Genomic DNA, 15,663 nt, shown 5'->3' on the forward strand with positions numbered 1-15,663 from the left:
TGCGACGAGATTATCGACGCAGCTATCATTCCATCAGAGAGAAATTAAAATTCATTTAGTGGGATTCGATGCGAAAACGTCGCGTCACGCGTCGCGCGTCGCGCGTCGCGCGTCGCGCATCCCCGCGCTGTGTGTCGGATCGAGATGATCGAAGGAAGCACATTATTCCGGACAGTGGTGCACGTTCGAATAATCCGCGAGAAATTTGTTACGGTCGTTCGGCCAGTTGGCAGACTGGTTGGCTTGCTGCATCATTCGACGATAGTTTTATCCGGCAGGTACGAACGTGCCTCGTCACCGTACTGCTATCCTCTCTGTCCTCCCCTTTCTTCCTCTTCGATACGCCGGCAATTTCCGTGCTCTATCAACTCTCGCCAATATTCGCGTTCTCTTCCTCCTCTTCGGTCTGTACGCAACGGCGAAAGTCGTCCACAGCAATGGAAAATTGATTTCAAGACGAAAAAGCGAATATAAAGGCACACGGTTTACACTCTGTTAGTGCCACTCTCTTCGTTCATCTAACAAAATCGGAACCGAAATGGATTACAAGAGAAGCGGATAAAAGCATGGTTTTACAGATTAACGATAGAAACGTTTGAAACTTTTGTCTGAAACTGAAGTTGAACGGATATTGATATAAAGAAGCGAAGCTCACTTTTAAACTCCTATAATTTCGAACACATGTTTAAAATTGCGCTCGGTAATATCACCGGTGAAGCCTCTCCACTGCATAGCATCTCGACGAAGGATCAATTTGCAAGTTAAACTAGGCAATGGTGGAGGGGAGGGGCGGCTGAGAGCGCAAAAAGTGGATAAAAATATGCGCGACATGCTGAGGAAAAAGGAAATTTTATGAAACGTACGATTCGACGAAGGGCTGCTTCTTTCTTTTTGACTGGTTAGTTGGCATGTTAGCTAACGTGCTTTGCACTTGCATTCAAGCATTTCTGTCGCTAGAAATTCGTAAGCCTCTTTCACGTGTGTACCTACTTTGTAACTCGGATCGAATGGATGATAGGTAGGAGATACTTATGTACCAACATAGTTGGTGTGATCTAAGAGATTCATAACGAGTCGTAATTTTCGTCTGATTCGAAGCAAACTAACTTCCGTCAAGGACCAGTTCCTTGAAATTATTTAACGTAAGCAATAGGATACACCGTGCTGGCTTATTAAAACATGACCCAGATTTCCTTGTGGAATCGTGACTAGTCGAAGAAAATGAGAAAATGAGAAAATGAGAAAATGAGAAAATGAGAAAATGAGAAAATGAGAAAAAGAGAAAAAGAGAAAAAAGAAGAAAATAATCGAAAATCTAGTTGCTGTTACGAGAAAACTAAAAAATTGAATTTGCACCGACCGACTTTGAATTCCGGACGACAAAAAATATGAAAAAGTGTGTTGTCTGTATAAAAAGCTCTTGAAAAGATTATTGATGCAAAAATGCTTGAACAATGAATTTGATGGCACGCAATATAGGTGAAAGTCAATGTATAGGTATGTATTCTCTCTTTCCTTTTGCCATTCGAGTTGGAATGTTCGATGAGAGGGGGTAGTAGTGTGGTTAGGTCAGGCTAGGTCTTGTTTCGATGCGCGTGGTTCCTCTATTTGCGATACTCTATCTCATTGAGGGTGCACTCACTTTAATCAAAAGTCTCGTTTGACTGCATAGGTATAGCGACTTGTTGGCGATCCTTCTCAGATAGTATACTTTCCTAAATATCAATGCCAACCACGGATTATACATCTACATATGTAGATACATCCATCCAGCCATGTATCTTGATGGAAGGCGAGAAGTAGTTTTCTCATTTTTCTCCGAGTGTATGTACTTTTTACCGTTGTACAGAAAGAACTAGCGTGAAAAGTAGCACAGATTGTGTAAATTTGTATGTGTCTGTAACGAGGTATGGCACGAGAAAATGATCTGCGTGAATTAGTGTACGCGTCAACATTGATCGAAATGAGAAGACACACGACAATCGCGACAATCGCGGCAATCGTTACATTCGTGACATTCGGCACAACATAAAATTGATATATGTACATACATATGTACCTAGGAGGGTTGACCGCGTTGAGCACCTAACTATCCTCGCTTCCGGCTTGGACCGCTTCTACTGGAATCGTCTCGATTGCAACGATTCCAGCTGTTGCGCAGATTTACCAAAAGCTGTATACCAACGTTACACTTGACTGCCCTGAAACGGCTCGACGACTATTGTTCCCACAAGCACAATGAACGTGTTGTCAATGAACACGTTGGCAAATTTCGGTTCAGCAGCGTGTAATGGCGAGTTTGTTGAAAGTAACAGAAATTCCTGCAGCTAGAGCTATTGTAATGCTTCCGACGAAAAACGTTTTATCCGTCCTTAAAGCGTCAGATACCGGTGCTCCTACTTGTCTCTTTATAAAAATGCGAAAAATGAACGAGGAACAAAAGAGATTATCTAAATGGATTCTCTAAACATACTTAGGTACATACATACTTACATATGTATGTGCATTACGTGAATCCTTTAAGGAGCGAATTTTTTGGAGAATGCATCGAATGATGGTACATGAAAATCGAATTAACTCGGGTTTCTAACCTTAAATGGTTAAACAGGAACAGTGCCCTGTCTCCTACCGGTGATGTGGGAAGCGGCGAGCGGAGCTGCGAGCGGAGCGGCGAGCGGAGCGGCGAGCGGAGCGGCGAGCGGAGCGGCGTATGGCGTACGCTCATCGATTATATCCGTAAAATACGAATAACTGCAGCGCGTCGCGACGCGGCTTTGCTACTGACTTTTCGAACTAATCGTAAGAATTTCAGTTCCAATCGGTAAATATTAAGAGGAGAATATACAGTTATTGAAAGATCATTAAGATCTTTCTAAGAACTAGCTGAAAATCGCATGTTCGTTACAGCGTTCGAGCAATCGCGGTGCGATCGCTTGCGATTGCGAAAGAAATTATTATTATTATTATCATCATTATTATTATTATTGTTATTGTTATTATTATGAGTAGTATACAGAGCAGTTGCATACTTATTTCAATTCCATAATATCCGATCATGCATGGTGTTTCATATCGCTTCGATGATTACCTACCTATGAAACTTCGGTAATTAATGAAACTCGGTCAACGTGGAAATCCCAGCTTTTCCAGAATTCCAGGTGTGTAACCGTAATCCGCTTTTGTCGAACTTTGATATTATCAGACTGGTCGCTTTGTAACGGTAGCGCCGGTTTTGATTGCATAAAAGATGCTGTCAGCTAATTGCTCTGCCACGATGCGCTTAATACTAAAACGGTTCGACTCAACGAGGAAATAATTGGTGTCGATAATTGGCGATTTTGGTTGTTGTAGAAATTTAAATAATCCTTATCGATACGAGTACGTGACTGATTATTTCTCCTTCTCATTTCCTATTCATCCCGCTTTCTTAGAACATTCATAGAAATTGATGAGGTCAAGGAAACAGTAGTTAGGCTCTCTGTAGCTGCTGCTACAAACATCATCTAAGTACATACACACATATGTACATAATTCGTTGTCACACCGAAATTGCGTATGTATAATGTACATTATACATAGTAGATACTACTATGGTGCCTTGTGCTTTGTCAGGTTCCTATAGTATCTAATCTCATTGTCACTTGGTTGCTCGATAAATATTGAAATATAAATCAGTCAGCTAAACTCCCGTCCTCTGACGTATTTTTCAATAAAATCGATGTTCAAATCTGAATCTGAGTAGAGTTGATTTGATTAGGACAAGTCAATGTTTGGTCTGTTTCTTAAATTTACGTCGACGAAACGAACGAAGCCAATAGAAGTTGTCGAGCACTGTTTATTTTTACAGGTAGATTGCTGTTATTTTGAACCATACGATCGATTCTCGTTGCGATCCATTTTTATTCGGAACGGCTCGAATAGGCAATCGCGACTCTCTGCTCGCGAAAAGATGCTGTGAAATGGAACTTCAATCCAAGGAGCTAGAGCAGAAACCTCGAAAATTTAAAAACTCCTCGATCTGTATTCAGATATCCAATGTCAACTGTAATACGAGTCATTATCTCGTGTCGCATCCTTACCCAACTACTTTTCACTTGAATCGAAATTTGTTCAAGCTGACTACCCAAAGAGTAGACGATATGCGATACCAGGAAATTGAAGATTCTTTTTTCATTTTTCATTGATACATTAACGAAAGTGAAAGAAATGACTTGTAGGTATGTACTATCTACCTATGTACTTTCCCTTTTGTTTTGTTCCAGCTGTCAGTTGCGGCGCGGCGCACAGAACAGCGCTGTGTCTTAGGAAAGATGAATCGTTGACGGGTTAAAGAAATATTTCAGAGCACAAGCACTTTCTTGTTGACAAATTTCGCAGTTCTTTTTTTCTTCCGTCCCGCAATCATCATGGTTCTGTTTCATGTCAACCCAAACCTCCTACGTAATCGTTCATTCAAGGCTCGACACCTGGTGCGAATAATGAACATTTCTTACTACAGAATACTTCTTCGCGTCGCGTCGCGTCGCGTCGCGTCGCGTCGCGTCGCGTCGCGTCGCGTCGCGTTAATTGTCTCTAAAGCATAAGCACAAAAATAACAATGTGGCACGCAGACTACATTACGCACGGAAGTTTCCGTTCGTAGAAGAGGACCATAATCATAATAATACGAACTCGATCGCGGTAATTCAGCCGTCCTGTTGACTAAACCCGATGAAGATCGTAATTGACTTAATACGGCTTCTGGTCGTCGCGACGCGCAGCAGCCCAGCAGCCCGGCAGCGCAGCATCCCTCATGAAAGTTGGTCGAAGGCGTCAGTCGTTCCGGTGTTCGCGCGAGGGAGGGCGTCGTCGTGCGTCGAGGTTCGGTTCGGTTCGGCCGATCGTTTTCAGGCATAACGCGTTGGACCGGGCGGCGGGCGGCGGGCGGCGACCGAGCAGGAGCGAATGGACCCGAGGTCGCTCGAGCGACGTAGCGAGCGCGGTGCGCCTCGAGAGGCACCCGCAAACCCATGTAGTTCGTCGACGAGCGTGACACGGTGTTTCAGTAGATTCGTCTTTCTCTCCCACCACTTCCGAACATTTCACGAGCCTTCTCTGCTACCCTCGTGACAGCTGCTTCGATGATCCGCGAGACGATCCACGGAATTCGAGGCAAGAGCGGTCTGCAATGGTTCATCGCAGTAAGCCAAACCTCACGGTCTTTTGCTTTTTCATCTGGTTCAATTACAGCTACGGCTTCTTCTCCATATTTACTAGTCTTGGCCTGTCATTCGGTCTCGTAGTATTTCCCCTGCAGGATAACAACCTGTCCGATTAGAGGCTTTCAAGATACCAGTTCGGAGCGCGCTGCACGATGGTTCACTAGAATATCAATATTTAGCTCTGCTAAATCTAACATTGCGTGTTATTCAAATTTTGGCTCGTTGTTTATTGTACGTACCTACGCGACAGAATCGTGTCTCATTGGTAGTATAACTCACATTATTCGACTGCATGTGTTGAAAATGGGGTCAGAGTGCATAGTTGGAATTTTTCGGAAGTTGGACAATTTTTTGGTTCGTTTGCAGTTGAAAGATTTGAAAAAGATGAATTGAATTTCCACAAATCGCCATAAGCTTTTGCATCCTTCAGGATGCAGGCGATATCCTGCAGGCGACGCAACATTAGAGGAGAGTAATTTGCGTAACTGCCTCGAAAAGTTACGAGTCAGCTTGCACCTTGTCTCTTTGTTACACTGGACAGCTGACCGCAAGCGTGACACTCACCAACTTGGGTTTAAACCTTGACATACGTTACGCCGCGCCGCGCTGAGCCGTCTTGAATATTACGCACAAGTTTTCCATAATATCGTTACCACGTCCCGATTTTTTGTGCACGATACTTTTTCACGTCGCTTGATTGCATTCCAATAGCAGCATTGAATCCATTTATCGAAAACCTGATGCATGATACTAAAGCTGATTTAGTTTGAAAAACTCGAAAATGAAACGTGCGAGATTACTCTTGTTACCTAATCAGTCTGCTTTTATTTCGAACGCTTTTACTGTTTCTTTTTGTTTCACAGACTTAAAGTCTGTTGTCATCTTGTTGTCATTTAAACAATGTCTTTCTCTTGAAAGTCACTGCTAGAGTCGGTTGGAAAACGTGGCAATATTTAGATCGCGAAAAACAAAATAATCTGAATGGCAACAGGTAACAGTGCATGTGCTATTGCATTGTTTTGCGATGCAAGTAGCATTGCTCTGGATTTCATAGTAATGGCATATCTATGCGTCTATAAACGTCCTGAGAATCGTTACTGTTTAGTCGGAGCTTTCGTATAGAATCGACACATACTACTTATGTATACCTAATCAAATCTTCACGGTTCGAATCTTTTTTTCGAATTCTCTTATGCGAAATACATCGATCTGGAAGAAAACATAATGTTTTGGATTAGGGTTGGGATAACTATGGCAAGGCTCGATAAAGATTATATGTAAGATGTCGTGTTATGTACAGATGTAGATCGAAAGGTTGAAACTATATTTCGCTCGTAGAACGCAGAGACTGTGCGTGCGAAATGTTGACCGCGAGAACTGAACACAATTGGAAGCACTCGGCTCGCGATAAACGAGAAAGAGGGCGAGTTCTGTCGGCGACAGGGGCATTGCTTGGTTCTTGCATTCTCTCTCGATTGAATAAATTCTCATTGAAGGAAGCTAGCCACACCCACGCAATTTCCTCACGAATTTAATGGAATCTGTAGATTCTAGGCGTAGTATTGAAAGCTAGACATAGTAGATCATCGCACACGCCAGTTTGCCAATTAATATTATTCATTGCAAGCTAAACTTTAAACGTGTCCCAAAGAAAGATTGTGCAAAGTTGAGACTTGCGTGTGTTGTGTACAATAAAATGTCCGTAAAGCGGTGCAACGCGCGACGCGACGGTAAGATCAACATTTCCCACGGCAGGCTAATGCCTCGTGGCTGCTGGAACTCCATCTCAGATTTGTCATACTCTAAGTATAACGTTTAGTCTAGAGGGAGAAGTTTTGACGTAACATCATTGATCTCAGGTGGCACGAGGAAAACAGGTCGGACAGGTTCGTTTCCTAAATGTCGGCCAACTTAAAAAAGGAAGGAAGAAATGCTTGTAAGAGAATGACAGCGCTCAGATCGAAACTCAATTTTTCTCTATTTGAACGGTCGTTCATATTTAGGTATTTAGGTATCTAACAGCTAGTCAGTATTGTACTCTCGAATAATCTATACTTACCCTCGAGAACTATCGTTGCAGATACGCGTTCGGATTGATTTACGTTGCAGCCACATTATATCCATCGAACACGTTGTCGATGTAGTCTATGTACAATACTAGGTGCACGTAAGCGTGTAAATTGTACATAGCCGGAAAAGTCGGTTTCGCGAGTCGCGAGTTTACTCGATGAATACCCGTCCTCGCAAACGAATATTGATCGCGTCGCGCTTTCTAACGAGATTTAACTTATATAGTCTGCTGCATTTTCGACTAACGACACGAGACTACGCTTTCAAGCTCGTTTTTGCTATTTTTGCGGCAACAGTTTATCTTCAGCGTCTATGGACCATGTTCGATGGGAACAACTGCTCTAGTAGTTTATACATATGTGCACAGTTTCTTTAAAGGCTTTTAAGGAATCAGTGTTTCGTTTAGAAGTGAGGCGGCGATCAGAAAATGAGCAAACGAAAAAGTTTATAATCGTGGTTACGAATGCCCCGTCTATCAGACAGCGAAATTTACGTGAATCGTCGTCGAATATGAGCGTGCAAAATGTAAAGTGGAATATCCGATCGATGTCGGGTGAGAATCGATATGTAGGGTTGCGAAGGGCTGTTCGTCTGTTGGATACGCATTTGTAGCGAACGCTAGGTACGTTGTGTTCGTTCGCGAACAAGAAGAAAGTCGAGTAATGTCTCTGCGGCGACAAAGCGGAAGTAAAGAAAGAAAAGTAAGCAGAAAGAAAGAAGAAAACACGAGTAAATAGTACCGGTACATCTGATGCAATGGATGTGTTTTCTGACGTACTGATGTCCTGGCGAGTATGTCCGAACTATTTATCGTATGTATCTACATAGATACGAGCGAGACAAGTTGAGACATATTCGTCAGAACACGAGAAAACGTACCCACCGTAACCACAGTCTAAAGTCTAAAGCGGCAGGTTGTCACACGTCACGCTCCCCTCGAAACTCGAGAAAATGTTTTACGATATTGAACAGTTTGCTTGTAAACTCCTGAAGTAATACATATTAGTAGAGGAATTAGAAAACTGGTGACAGAGTATCGTGATGTTGTTCCTTCATGTTTGGCAAGGTCTTGTGGTAATTTATAGCGTCACGATTTCTTCATGATTTATAGTGTCACCTTGCTGCAACGAAAACTAATTTGGTCAAGTTTCAGCTAGAAATCAAGAAAAGTAGAATGCTTTACGTAAACGTAAATAGTCGGTTTTCCAACCGCATCTTCAAAAGGAATCAACTTGGAATTTCAAATCAGACGAGTAGTAGTGTGCTCTGTAGACGATTCCTGATTGCAGTGTCGCCGAGAAAGATAAAAAGAGGCGGAGCAGACGCAGAACAACGGGTCGCGAAAGCTCGATCGTTTTACACACAAAGGCTACGTCGCCCCCGTCGCATTGTCCACGATTCTCGAGGTGGAGCTCGTATCCACCTTCCAACCACGTATCTTCTCTTTCTCTCTTCCGTTCTTACCATCTCTCTCTCTTCCTCTCTGCCTGTCTGTCTGTCTATCTGTCTGTCTCAAGCATAATCGATCGTGACGCTTTTTTCGAGGCAATTCCCGGAGCACAAAGTCTGGTTTATGCTTTCCCTTTGCCCCATAAGTAAGTAAAACGTTTGAAGTTGTTTGCCAAAATATAGAGCCTAGAATCATGGATCTCTGTTAGAACGAACATACATGCCGCACTTAGACATGTTATTAGTCGCTTCGAATCGTGTAATAAAAGGTGTTGAGTGTCGGGTTCGGAAAAGTTGATCAGAACGAGATCGGGAACACGGGCTTTAGAATTTTATCGTCGTCGTTACTCATGGCGCTGTTATACCTGTCATAACTGTTTCCAATCAATGTATTACATGGATAGATAGACTCATAGTAAAGCATAGTCACGAGGATATTGAGTTATCGATATAGCTTTAACCAACATAAGGAATTGCTCTAGAATAATTATACTATTATTAGGAGCGGTTCTTAAACCTTGCAACTCCTAGCCTGATTTGCATTTCATAAAGCCCTCGTTATAATATATATGTATACGAGATATACCTATTGGAAGGCTCGATTCGAGTACAATTAGTTCGTAGAACAAGAACGTTCCAATTAAGGTCGCATTCGTTTCGATTATAAGGATATCGATTCAAGCCTGGTAAACGGAAGCACAACTTGAATATCACAATGATAGCTTTTCTGTGACCAGCGATTAGTTTTTGCGATAGCGATCTATCGAATGTTATCCCACGCGAACGGATTCGTTGAGTTTCGTAGTTAATTTTTCATGCTGAAATCCAAGTCGAAACTAACAATTGTAATAATTGCGTTAAAGCTTCACAGCAACGGAGCTTCATTACCGTTCACATATATTTCGAATGTCTCAAAGGGAACCAGTTGGCTCGTAAAAAGTTTGAAGGACACCATCTGTTAGAAGGCTTTCGATTTTGATCCGTCTAGACTTTCTATTATCTCTCTAGTTTCGCTCTGTAATTGTTCGATCGCCAATGGTTGACAGTTTCCACTCTACACATATTGCCCTCTTCAAATGTTTTTTGATTTTCGTTCATTCTTCGTTCACAATCAGATTCAATCTCTCGACAAATCGAAGCAGCTCGTTGTCGCGTTGTCGCGTTGTCGCAAACAAATTCTGTTTGTATGATGTTTCGAAGAATTATTCGACGGTTTCATACTAGATTCGACGCAAAAAGGTAGTAGCAGAGAAAAAAGGAAGAAGGAAAGGTGTGTATATGTATATCTATCTTTGCATATACAGAGAGTGCGCGACCGAACAGCAATTAACGTTCAACTACTGAAAAGTGTGACGCAGAGCACATAGTAAATACGTTTTACGGCGTTCTTAATTAATCCGACTCGGAATTAAACGAGTTTTTCCCGACGAATGGAATCGTGAAGAGATACGACTCGAAGACAAAAAATGGTGAATCGGTTGTCGTTGAAGAACCGTGAACGATATACTAATCGTAAGTAAATAGCCCGACGCAGAATTTGGCTAGCGTCGGGTGCACGAGGAAACTAACGACGAAAATATTGGAGAAACCGTTGCCGACGAGTACGATGCTGGCGTGCGTCTATCCAGCGGAGAGCTTCAAATCGAAAACTGTTACGGTGAAGCTTCGACACGGACGATCGAAGAGGAAGCCAAAGCTTCTCTCGGTGAAGGAGACTCGGTCGACGGATGTGAAGAAATTGGAATGCGGCGGAAATATTAAGTTCGAGGACGAGGTAAGATCCACCCTTATTTCCCGACATGAGCATTCGCGTACTTTGCCGTTTAATACATATACATGTAGGTATTCGAGCGTGGGTAGCTACCCAGGATCGTTACCCTCAATCCTAATGGTTAGTCTTGTGTTGAAATTTCTAATCAGAGTGGAGTGCACGGTGCAATTTGCAGGGATCCGTCTCGTTGTGTTGCGCGCTGCATCGCGTCGTTCAGCAGGTTTTTGTTGACGTATGAAGGTTACCAAGAGTCCTTGTCGCTGTGGAATTCGAAGGGCCAACTCGGCCTTGGGATTCCACTTGGTATCGACGGCCGGTCCTCGCCAGATGGTGCACGAGGTCAGGCAAAAAGAACTGCGAATGCTCGCAAGTCCGGATCTACCACTGTTCGCCTCGTCTTGCCTCGCCTCGCATCGCCTCGCCTCGCTTTTTATTTTCTGCCGCATTACGCCCATCCTGCCTATCCCTTTCCGTTTTTCCTTCTATTTACGATATGACTCCCGACGAGTTTTGAAATCGCTTCATTTCATCTTTTTCTTCTTTTCCTACTATTCTCTTCGTCTCTCTACGCTTGGTTAGTTTGGTTGCAACATGCTATCAATCAAGTACACCAAGCTTTTGTCGCTTACAAGCTTACGTGGATCCATTATTGGGTCGTACATCGCGTCGCGTCGTTGAGGAAAAGTCTTCGTGAGATGTTCAGGCAACTGTTTCATTTGAGTAATGTAGACTTTTTAAATGGATTAACCGTGTATATGTTTCCTAGCCATAAGACGTTGAGCTATTAGTTTTGAGTAAGGTTGTTTCGGACAAACTCAAAGCATTCTGAGCCGATATCCAATCGTTATACAAGCAGACGAAACGGAAAAATGTATCTAGGTACGAGAAGGAATGTGTAAGAGAGTAAACGAGTGTTATGTGCGCTTCAAACCATCGAAGGGACGAATATTTTTCAACGATTTTTCTGACGTGTCACTGATTTTATTTCAGTTACCAGTCGGCGGGGGTGGTGCTGTGCTGGTGCTCAGCGAGCTTGAAAGCATGGCGGCCAGGCAACAGCGAGAAATTGCCCAGCAGAGGCGCCTCCTAGAGCAGAGGGAGGCCCGTCTAGCCGTGCTTCGAGGCGCACAGGTAAGAGAGATCCTTTTCCCCCCGATCTACTCGAACACGGAAATCGTTCTGGAAATTACTCGACAAAGCGGCTTCACCATCGCCACCTTTTCCTATTCCTCTTATTCCTCCTTTTCCTCCTTCTCCCATCGTCAACGTTTCTCGGTCTTCACTCGAGTTAATAAGTCAGGTTGTCGATACAATATTATCCGCAATATAATTGCGGGACAAGAAAGAGGAGATGGTTTTTCTCCGAAAATTTTCCAAATTTAAACATCTATACGTAGCTTAATAAATTTTTTTACGGTCTGTGTTAGGATGAAATTAAAGGTGGAAGCCTCTCCTTTACAACGAACCATTAAAACTTGATTTACGATTCCTTTTCACCGAGTTACCGCACTTTGAATGAAAAGTTGTAACTTGACTGTCGCTTTATTGAAATTTCGATAACTTGGAGAAGAAAAATCGTAGATCGTTTTACAAGGGCTCATTGGAAAGGAGAGGCTTCCACCATTAAATTCGCTGTAAAGTTTACGCTTGACCTCGATTTCATCAATCATACATACTGTCCGAATGAATCGTCAAAACCCCCGACAATGATTTGACTATTATTTGATGCAGAAGCAGAAGCTAGGTATAAGAATAATAGATTGTAATGAATAGAATCGTGAATAGTTTATGTGTACTATTGGCCGGATAACCATTGACGCGCGTCGATTTCTTTCCTTCTCTGTCGTCAATGGTAAATGGCCACCGGTGACATTGCTCGTGGTCGTATCGACGAAGCAATTTAGAGTGTGTGGAGACGCGAAGGTAGTTTCTTCAAGACTTTACGCGAATTTTTATAACTGAAGGTATCACGCGGGGATTCATTTCTCATTTCTCGCGCAATTTTTGTTCGCGCACGACTCATCGTTAACAAATTTTACCACGTTTGTCCGCGTTTTGCCGAGTAGCAGAACATGTTCGTTGTTTTCTCGCTAAATACCGGTCATCTTTACAGGAGCCAGCACAGCAAGACAAACTCGCCAGGTTAAGGCACAGGTTGGACCAACAACAAAGCAAACTGAATCGATTGCGGTTGCTCAGGTCGCAGACCGACCAGTCACGTGCCAATAATGCTACCCTCAGTAAGTCAGTCAATAAGTTCGCTGCTTCCTTTCTCCGTCTCTTTGCATATTTGCTTTCCTTCGTCTACGTTTTTCATTCATTTGGCGTAGAGTTAGACTGTTTTAGGTTCCTTCGTTTCAGCTCCTTCCTAGAAGGAGCGATAATAAATTTGGTTAATTCGATAGACTGGAATCTAGACTTGACTCGAGCGTGTCGCGTCCGAGAGTGAAAGTTGGTTCGAGGTGTAGTTGTGACAGCGATCAGGAAGCCAGGAAAACGATAAAAGAATAATCATGAAAGGAATTATAAAGACTCGTTAGAATTGTCGGATGAAAGCCTTCTGTTTCATCTCGACGTTTTATGCATGTCACAGTTCATTTTAAAAATCTGCTGAATTAAACGAGTTGCTCGTTTAATCGTAGATCGTGCGCTTTAATTAAAGAGAGCTTTCCTCCTGGATCTTAGGAACGAAGCAGAGTTTCACCGCGCAAGAATCAAGATCTCTTGGCACAACTTTTTTCGACTGGTATTTCGATGGTTTTCACATTGCTTTGAGTTTGAGTTTTGTCACTCGAGTCCATGACGATAAAGGAAAGAAAAGTTTTTACCTATTTCTTCTTCAGTTATTTTTCAACAGACAGAAATTTGACAAGGGAATTAGAAAGTAATGCATGTACATGGTACTAGGTGACTAGGTACTCTCGGGATCGTGAGTGTATCCATTCAATAATCGACTATAAATGCAACTCCGAATTCGATAACAGGATTCTAGGTCATCGAGAGAATCGTGTCGCGTACCGCGTCGATACATCGTCTTTGATGAACTTATGGAATCGAGACTAGGCTAGGAATTCATCATCTACGCGTAACCAATTTTCGTAACCCGTCGGTTAATCTATCTTTTATTTTATACTGTTGAATGATTTTTAAGGCATATAGGTATTGCGCAATAGTATCGCCACTTTGTTCTATTTATTCATTATTCTCTTGTACGAACACCGTAAATAGATATGCAACACACCGAATGATCACAAGTAGGTATTGAAGGCTTGCAAGTTATCCGATACACACTTTTCAAAGTTTTCAGTTCATCCGAGAACATATAGGTGTACGTAGATGTAGATATGTATACGTACATGCTATAACAACAGCCATGTTTTTTCCGTTCCGATAACAAAGAGTACACTGTCAGTTTTTCACCTTATCATCATGCCTTCGAAAAGACTATAGAATATCCCACTGTTCCATTTGTCTCGCAACTATTCAGAATCATGAGTCCCGAACGTGAACCTCACAAATTTTTCTTCGCGACGCGAACAGTACAAGGGATATAGGAGAGATGCACTCTTTGGAGAGAAAGAAATGGAGGAAAAAAAGGAGTGAAGATGAAAGATCTAATATAAGGCGTGGCTTGAATCGATCGTTACTCCAGAGAGTGGAGTCGAGCGGAAAATCTCTTCTTTCACATTCTTCTTTATTTTCCATCGCCGTTGACTCTTCTTTTCTCGTAGTACGTCTTCGTATCTTTTATCTTTCTCCTGCATGACACAGTATTACGACTACGTTTAAAACCCCGAGCGCAAACGAATGTTGTGCTTTTATGTATCCATTTTGACGCTACGTCGAGTCTGCTTCGAATTAAACGCGACCCTAATCTAGTTCGGTGTCGCGAGTTTTCGCCTGTGTTAAATTCAGATTCAGGTGTCCGCGAAAGTTGGAACGAAGAGCTCGTTAAGATAATGATTTATTTCGGTCGCGAACTGAAGTCGCGATAATTATATGTAGGTATAGTCACTGAATCGCTTGACGAATTTTTTGAAATAAAGAAAGAAGAGGTTAAAATATAATAGAAACGAGGCCAAAAATTTACGAAACCAATAATCGTAATCTTTCCAGTAAGTAAAAAAGAATCCTTGGATTTTTTCGTTAATTATTTTGGTGGTCTTAAGTATTTTAAGGAAAAGGCAAATTTAAAGTCCAAATCACGAAGTTGCATAATCGTAAAAGTCTTGGTGGAATATTAAAAAGATTAGCGTTGTTTAAAAGTTACTTCTTGGAAAGAAAGTAGGAAAGTAAAATAAAAATATTGTCATTCATTGATTTGATTAGCTGTGCAGAAAAAAGAGAGCTTCCTTCAATTATTTTCTTGTTTTTTCCCACAGCTTCGGACCTGGATTGCATACGAGCTTTATTCAACGAAAAAGAAAAAGAACTTTCATTAGCCGTGGCGAAAGTCGAGGAACTTACGCGACAGCTCGAGGAACTGCGGGGTCGACAGAACGCGGCAGCAACCGGAACTGGAACTGGAGGCAGCGGAGGTGTCGGCGGTGGTGGCGTCGGTGGCCCCGGTGGTGGACACTTATCAACCCCAGCTAGCGCTGAACTGGAAAAGCTCAGAAGGGAGCTTATGGTGAGCTTTTTAGCTTTTTGCTTCTCCTTGCATCTCAATAAAGCAAAGGGAGAAGGAGAAGAAAAAAATACCCAGTCGAAGGAAAATGTTCAACTTATGAATGGAAATCCATCAGAGACGAAATTCTCTTTATGTATTCTTTATTCATTTGTTTATTCATTTATTTTTATTTATTTGTTCACGGGACTTGTCCCTTTGTTGGAACAGATTAAATTCGAGAACGTAAAATATGGTTAATAGTGTGAAGTACAGGTCTGGGTTAGTAAAAAATACTCTACTATGTAGGGAGAAATGGAAAATAGATAGCTAATTATTATTTTAATATTCGTTAATTCGAAACCATATTCGTTTATCTGTTCGCGAATAAAGTAGACAACAGCTTTTATTCGAGTTGTAGGCTGTAAAGATTGAATTGTTACGTATCCGTACATTAAGAAAAGCACTTTTAACATTACTCCCTTATCTCGCATATTATGCGCATGTTACGATCGAATGAAATGTATCTATAGCTCGATCTAGGTTAAAATCTGTCAAGCAGAGTC

At 42.1% G+C, this 15,663-nt stretch overlaps 2 protein-coding genes and 1 long non-coding RNA gene across 9 annotated transcripts in view; all 3 read left to right on the top strand.

Annotated features, from left to right (window-relative positions):
- LOC143186915 (uncharacterized) overlaps positions 1–15,663 on the top strand; it is a 56,566-nt gene that overhangs the window by 35,078 nt on the left and 5,825 nt on the right. For 3 of the 7 annotated variants that reach the window (XM_076390777.1, XM_076390776.1, XM_076390779.1), the window contains 3 exons: positions 11,482–11,622; positions 12,605–12,731; positions 14,874–15,121. In XM_076390777.1, coding sequence (XP_076246892.1) covers positions 11,482–11,622; positions 12,605–12,731; positions 14,874–15,121 — 516 coding nt within the window. The other 4 variants (XM_076390774.1, XM_076390778.1, XM_076390775.1 and 1 more) reach the window with 4 other exon arrangements.
- On the top strand, positions 4,850–10,303 carry LOC143186923 (uncharacterized). Its single transcript, XR_013003120.1, has 3 exons — positions 4,850–4,860; positions 8,817–8,866; positions 9,945–10,303. It is a non-coding gene; the product is annotated as an uncharacterized LOC143186923 (long non-coding RNA).
- LOC143186922 (uncharacterized) lies at positions 8,430–10,092 on the top strand. The gene is made up of 2 exons (XM_076390790.1): positions 8,430–9,990; positions 10,069–10,092. The coding sequence occupies exon 1, from the start codon at positions 8,446–8,448 to the stop codon at positions 8,791–8,793; it is 348 nt and encodes a 115-aa protein (XP_076246905.1). The 5' UTR covers positions 8,430–8,445; the 3' UTR covers positions 8,794–9,990; positions 10,069–10,092.

Source organism: Calliopsis andreniformis, unplaced genomic scaffold, assembly GCF_051401765.1.
Source record: "Calliopsis andreniformis isolate RMS-2024a unplaced genomic scaffold, iyCalAndr_principal scaffold0022, whole genome shotgun sequence".
NCBI lineage: Eukaryota > Metazoa > Arthropoda > Insecta > Hymenoptera > Andrenidae > Calliopsis > Calliopsis andreniformis.

Excerpts from the sequence above, each read along its gene's own strand:
- LOC143186922 (XM_076390790.1), top strand. The coding sequence starts at position 8,446 with ATGCTTTACGTAAACGTAAATAGTCGGTTTTCCAACCGCATCTTCAAA.